A 6,469-nucleotide genomic window follows, 5' to 3' on the forward strand; every position below is an offset into this window, starting at 1 on the left:
CTGTCACCAAATTAGAATTTTTTGAGAGGAGGTGGCCTTTGTTTTTTAAAAAAAGATTCATATGGATTTTGTTGGGAATTACCGATTTATTGAGTCTCTACTCTGTGCTAAGTACTATGCCAGGCATTTACCATATGTTATTTCATTTTTCATGATTAGATTCAGACAGATTTAATCACAGAAACCATGCAATGGACAGAAGAAAGGAAGAGTTCACCATGAGGAGATTCAAAAAACCTGCCTTTTGATTATTTTAATCCACAGATCTTGTCCATTCTTACCTCTTATTTCTCACCTTGCTCCTCTTCCCACTGGACCCTCTGTCTGACTCTATGAAATTAAGTTACAGGTGAATCCTCCATTACCCAAGTCCAGAACAATATAGACATGACCACAGAACCTCACTTGAACCCCAAGAAAAAGATTTATTTTTCCACTTTTGTCGCTACAAATTCCTGGTTAACAAGGTATAACTCAATTTGTAATTTAAAAAACAAACAAACAAACAAAAAAACAACCTGTAACTCTCACCTAGGGTAAATATGATGACATAAGGATAATACCAAGTTAAGTGTACAAATGACAAAAAAATTCCAAACTAAAACAATCATCCTTCCTGAAATTCCTCTTAAGAAGCAGAAAGGCAGAATCAGTGCTGCCACCCAGTGGCCAGCTAAACAAATCAGGTAGCATACTGAAGCAAAACAGACATCACAGGCCCAACTATCTGGTTTCCCTGCCTATCATCAGGCTACCTACTCCTTACCTTTCTGCAAAAAAACACAACATACCCAAAGCAATCCCTCCTCCAGAGTCCTAGTCCAATTACTGGAATATGGCAACCGAAGTCTGTCTTGTGACACAGACTATTTCACATGAAACTTTCCTCTGCCCATTTTAAGGTCAGTTTGCCCAGTCCTATGGTCCAGAAGGTATGATACAGGAGAACATGGACACATCCAAAATGTTCATCTGTTCAGAGTGTATACACGGTAATTTTGATGTCTGTTGCTTCAAATACCTCCTCGATCATCGCAGATACATTTTCCCACTGCAGACGATCAAGACCACATCCAATCCTGAAAAAGACAAAACATCTCCATTGGTGTGATGAAGGTATCTAGGAAATTGCTCCTTCCCTCTTCCTTTAGGCTGTATCCACCTAAAGCATAAAACCAAGTTATCTAGTCTCACACCTATAGGCAGCCATGGTGGAAGTTGGGAAATCAATTTTTCTTATGAGTTACCTAAGACTATTCCTAGACAGCCTTAACATCCAACAACTTTCACTTCTCTTTGTCTAGTAAGATACCACTTTTCAACTATTTCATGCTACATTTAGAAACGTATACCTCTGCCATGACATGGGAGACTCATTATCCCTCTATGTCTACTGATAAAAATTGGCTGTGGATGGATGGGGAAAAGGCTGGTATTTGACAAATGCATCTATGATAATGAAATGTTAAGAAAGACAAAGAGAAGAATGGACAAAGAACAGGATCTCTGCCGAAAGAAAGCCAAGATATAACGTTGAGAAATGCTAAGCTGGCTGCACTCCAAGAGTAAGGTCTTTGCAACACCCTGGTGAGAAACCTCAATCAGCCCATAAAATTCTACTACCTGGCACCTTTCTTCTAAGATGTTACTCTCGATCCTCAACATCTCTAAGGAAAAAAGAGAGGCTTAAAATTGCTAATTTGATATTATAATGTAATAATTAAGTTCACAAAGAATTGTGATTTTTTTAAAAAAGTAGTTTCTTATACACAAGCCATAATTATATTAAAGATCAACGTAAGATAAGGGACACTGTAGCCACATTCAAAGTAACATGGGGCTTGGGATAAAACTACTACAGTGACAGGAAAAGAAAGGAAGCAAAGGAGCTACTGAACCCTCAACGTCATTTCTTTAAGTTCCCAATAGTTAGGGTCCAAGAAGTTACATCAGGTACAGATCCTCAGGGTACTTCCCATACTGACCACAAACAAACATGCAGTATAAAAGGTAGTGATAATTTCCAACTTTCTCAATGACACAGGATTAATAGGTTAGGTAGACCAGAAATGGTCCAAGAGAGAAATCACAATTGCTTAGTCTTGATTCTTTAGCTTACATTGTTTCAGGAACAGAGGCCAAACTTCAAGCAGAGGATGCTGGGAAGTCAATAAATGTGACTAAATAACAATGGTTCCTCCCCACTAAGTAGGCTGAGGCAGGTATGTGTTTCAAGTTAATTGTCCTGATTCATTCAGCTCAAGCTAGAAAATGGCTGTGCCTTGGCCTAAGGTCAACTGGTTCACTTGTGGTTTTACAAAGTTTTGAAATTTGTCCACCTTTAAATCTACATTTTGGATTAAGCTTTTAAGTTGTTTGTCTTTGGGTAAGACAATAAACCCCACCAATCAAATCTTCATTTAGGGTCCTGGATTTCCTTGCCTGGGCATGGAGACGTCCGTGACTCCATTCTTCAGACAATGAGACTTCATGGCCTCTAAACTCTTTTGCAAGTTTTCGTAAGTTGGCTTGTGTGAAGCCCTTTTCTTTGTAATCTAGGCACAAAGAAAGGATTCAAACTTTGATTATCCCAAAATGACAGCCAATGGAAAAGTCATCACATTCCCCCAACATCCTAGTAAGTGTATTATTATCAGGATGCTATAAAAAAACAAGTGCATTGTTATAGAATAATTAGTCTAGAGCAGGGATGACAAATGTCATACTGCCCCTTCCACACTGCTATGGGAGGCCCTCAGGAAAATCCACTAAGTACAGACTGAGAAACCTAGACTCTGCCATGCAGTAATCTTTCCTTTTCCCAGGAAACCCATGAGATTAGCAGGTTGTGCCTGTTGTCAAGTGTTTTTAAGCAACATAGGTGAAAGTCTTTGTGCCACTTCCAAGAGATAAGCAGCATATCTATAACAAGAAAGAACCCATAATAGCTAAAAATCCCATAAAGAGCCTCTATTTATTTAGAAACTGTGCTTGTTGTTTCTCTATATGAAATAACAGACAGAAAACTGGTAGTGTTCCAGAAACACTGGAAGTGACATCAGCCTTAAGGACAAAATTCAAAGGGGTTAGGACATCTCTCCACTCAGTCTGCCATCCAGAGCAGGCTTGCAGTGGTTTGGTTGTGAGTCACCTATCACCATCACTAAGTAAGCCACACCTTTTCTGGGATCAAAAACCATTTGGGCAGTTGAAGAATCCTATATTCAGGCAGTAGGCAGAAGAGAAGCTGGGTAATTAGCTGGCACTGCATTTGACAAGGAAGAATAAGAGAAAAACCTCTTTGGGAAATCTGTCTTTTGAGACATTATTGTTTTTACCTCATGTGTCTAGGAAAGAAAGTATGGAAGCATCCTTAACTTTTGCAAGTCTTAGAACAGGCTTATGGCGAAAGGCACGGTACTCCTTCCCAAGGAGCTTGGATGCAGCCTCACATTCCTTTCTAACCCAGTGTTCCTAGCAGTCAGCACCACTGGACCTGAGCTGTCATGAGATCAGAAACTTTTCAACATCCTTAATTGTCTAGAATGGAGTGCTGTGATCAATACAAATGTAGTGCAGCCCATCTGTTCACCAATCCTTAGAATGTATTAAAAATTGGCCCAGAAAAAGAAAATGGCCCCACCTTACCAAGTAATATATGTATCGCCCATCTCTCTTCAGAACAGCCACTTCTCCAGATTTCTTTTCTAAGAAAAACAGTTATTTAATAGTAGAAATGCAAAAAAAAGAACCACCAATCTCCATTGTTTTTAAATCTTTATAGATCTGAGTTTACCTCAGAACTAGAAATAATTTTCAATGATGAAAAAACCTATCATGTCCTATGACCATTTTGCTCCTTATCAGCCTTCTCAAATACCATATTCCACGACGAACAGCTTTCATACAATCATGCCTCTTCACACCCCATCTTTTGTCCAGCCCCCAATTTCAAATACACCCTCACTTGCCCACTTAAAACATTTTAGTGTCTATTGCCTTGAAATTGGCTTAGAATGTACACCATTTTTCACGTGCCAAATGTATGTTTATTCAATAATGATCTTTTTACATACAAGAGCTGTGTAAAGGGATATATTATAAAAAATATATAGTAAAAAGTTCTTAATTGTTACAGAGTTATCAATTCAGAGAAGGCATCATCTTTACAAATAACTACACTATAAAGTAGTAAGAAGTTATGTAAGGCTGGGATCAGAATCACCAGGGGACACTAATTTAGTAAGCCTGGAATGTGGTCTGAGAAACTGTTTCAGAAGCTCCACATGATTCTAACGAACATTTCTGGTTTTAAATCATTACTAGAAAGTGATGGGAGAGTTCTGTAAGGATAAGGTTTCTAAACTTCTCTTTGAGTAAGTATATTAGTAAGTATATTAAATGCCAAGCTAATACCTGTGGACTTTGCTAAGCACTTTAGAGTTATTACAGGTGTCAGAGAAGTGGAGTAACATTATTAAGAAAGTTTGATGATAGAGGAAGAGATGAGAAACTCTTATAAGAATTCAGGTTTGGTGTGATAAAGGACCAAACTACAGCCCATTATTGTGGAGGAAAAACTTAAATCAAAAAGCACTCAGTTATTAGGAACCCCCTCTCTACATGCACATCTTGTTTATTAAAGTATAACAGGAAATCAAAACAGGTAAGCTGTTTCCAAAACTCACGCTGATTTAACAGTTCTTGCACCCCTCCAAATTTCTTCTTGAAGAGAACAGCTATCCCAGCGCCCATACGACAATCCTCACTGATACAGTGGGCTAAAGAATCTGTTTTGGGGCATGCAAAAAGGTCTCCTTTCACATAAGTGATCTAAAATGGTCAAAGGAAAAGAAAATGTTTTATTAGACACAGAAAAGTACTAAGCTCTTTCATTTTTCTTTATTCTGTGTCCCCCTCCCCCACCCCTCCTGTAATTTGATTTAAAGTGTAATCTGCAGAATTTAATTGAAGGAGTTAACTACAACGAATTAAGCATGTGTAAAAGGAAAGTGATGGATGGTTCCTGTCTAGGATCGTATTAGCCTTTCTTCAGTAAATCAGCTAGAGAGGAAAAAAAGACAATTCAATTATTCGTTTAATTAAAAAGTGTTTATGCTTTGGACCTCAATTATTCTGAATTTCAGTTCACCAATAAGTTAATAGTTGTTACGCACTCTGCTTCCTTCTGGATCTTCGTTAAGGCTGCTGGCCATGATACTCAGTTGCTATGTCCAGAATTTAAGTGTTTCTTCAGCTATGACAAGGGAAAAGGAAGTAAAAATGTTTAGGCAGCCTTAATATATTATACTAAGTTTGCCCTGTACACCCACTTAGTAGTTTTTCCTCCCCATGTTTATCGCTGAATGTGAGTGCGTTCTGAATCTGGGAAGTAACACAAAACTCTTCTGGAGCAAGGAATGCCTAGGTTTGGACACTGTGGCGACCCGCTAGCATTTCGCGCTTCCCTGGAGCGCCCAGCCCCGCCAGCAGAAGCAAAGGCGGTCCTAAGACAAGCCGCCTCCTTTCTTCACTGCCGCTCCCGAGCAAGGCGGACTTAGGACATGCTCCTTTTTCCTGCACGACGCAAAAGCATTTCCCCAGCGGGTTTAGCTTAGAAGAAAAAAGGAGGGACTTGGCCATGGCCCGGCTAAGCCGCAACCACAGAGTGTACCGGGCAGGGGATGAGCCGCAGGCATGGGGAGAGGAAAGGCGGCCTCTCGAAGAACGTTTACCTCCCCTATTCGGGAGAGGGGGTTGAGAGTCTAGAGAAGGCTCCCATTCTGTCTCCCATCCTAGAGCGTGTGCATCGGCGCAGGGTCTGTCCTGGGGTCCTGTGGGGAGGCTCGCTCAAAGCCCCGACGTACCCGGGTCACCCTTCACCTGGAAAGGAGTCGGCCGTTAGGAGGTCCCCGCCCCGCGGGGAAGGGCTCCGGATCCAACCCTGGTAGGTGGGGAGCAGCAGAGGAGCCCAGATGCGGAACCAATCCCGCCACAGCCTTTAATTGCGCGCACCTAAGATGGCCGCCCCCTACCCAGTAGCGGGGCGGAAGCGAGCCCCTCTAGCAAGCTACCCGAGCCCGCACTCTTTGGTAATGGCCGCCGCACTTCCGGCGGTAAATTCCGTGGTTTCCCGCCGCCGCCCCCCAGGCATGCGTGACGAGACTGCCGACAGCGAGCTGGAAAGAGCAGCGCTTGCGCATTAACCCCAGGGGTGTGTCCCAGTGGCCCCTTGAAAAGGGGTGGGCAGTCGGCAAGGGAGCTAGTTGGCGCCTGCGTGCTACAATGCTCAGGGCGGTCTTTGAGTTGAAAGGTCTTGCGCGCCTTGAAGGCGCCTGCGTATTCCTTCGGCTGGAGGTGGAAACTAATAGGGGAGGTGGGCGTGGCTTCCAGGGACGCCTGCGCAGTGCTCCTCCGGGGGGGTGGAGCGAGCCCGGAGCTGGAGTTAGGGGGCGTGGTCTCAGAGGCG

General features: G+C 42.3%; 1 protein-coding gene across 4 annotated transcripts; it reads right to left on the reverse strand.

The window, feature by feature from the left end:
• Window positions 1–400: 400 nt before the first annotated feature.
• On the reverse strand, window positions 401–6,188 carry OARD1 (O-acyl-ADP-ribose deacylase 1). Of its 4 annotated transcripts, none has more exons than XM_045543655.1 (6): window positions 5,884–6,188; window positions 5,178–5,257; window positions 4,689–4,833; window positions 3,649–3,707; window positions 2,443–2,555; window positions 401–1,079 (listed from the first exon to the last, which is right to left on the reverse strand). In XM_045543655.1, exons 2-6 carry the CDS (start codon window positions 5,214–5,216, stop codon window positions 977–979), a joined length of 459 nt encoding a protein of 152 aa, XP_045399611.1. In that variant the 5' UTR covers window positions 5,217–5,257; window positions 5,884–6,188; the 3' UTR covers window positions 401–976. The 4 variants fall into 4 exon arrangements, with proteins under 4 accessions (XP_045399611.1, XP_045399610.1, XP_045399612.1 ...); XM_045543654.1 differs by having other exon boundaries at window positions 5,868–6,188; XM_045543656.1 differs by lacking the exon at window positions 5,884–6,188 and adding an exon at window positions 5,736–5,861.
• Between the last annotated feature and the right edge of the window lie 281 nt (window positions 6,189–6,469).

This window comes from Lemur catta, chromosome 2, assembly GCF_020740605.2.
Source record: "Lemur catta isolate mLemCat1 chromosome 2, mLemCat1.pri, whole genome shotgun sequence".
In the NCBI taxonomy this organism is placed as follows: domain Eukaryota; kingdom Metazoa; phylum Chordata; class Mammalia; order Primates; family Lemuridae; genus Lemur; species Lemur catta.

Coding starts and splice junctions, on each gene's coding strand:
- OARD1 (XM_045543655.1), bottom strand. CDS start 5,216: ATGGCCAGCAGCCTTAACGAAGATCCAGAAGGAAGCAGA. Junction 2,556..3,648: donor GGCGATACATATATTACTTG/GTAAGGTGGGGC, acceptor CTTTGTGCCTAG/ATTACAAAGAAAAGGGCTTC. Junction 1,080..2,442: donor ACGGACGTCTCCATGCCCAG/GCAAGGAAATCC, acceptor TGTCTTTTTCAG/GATTGGATGTGGTCTTGATC.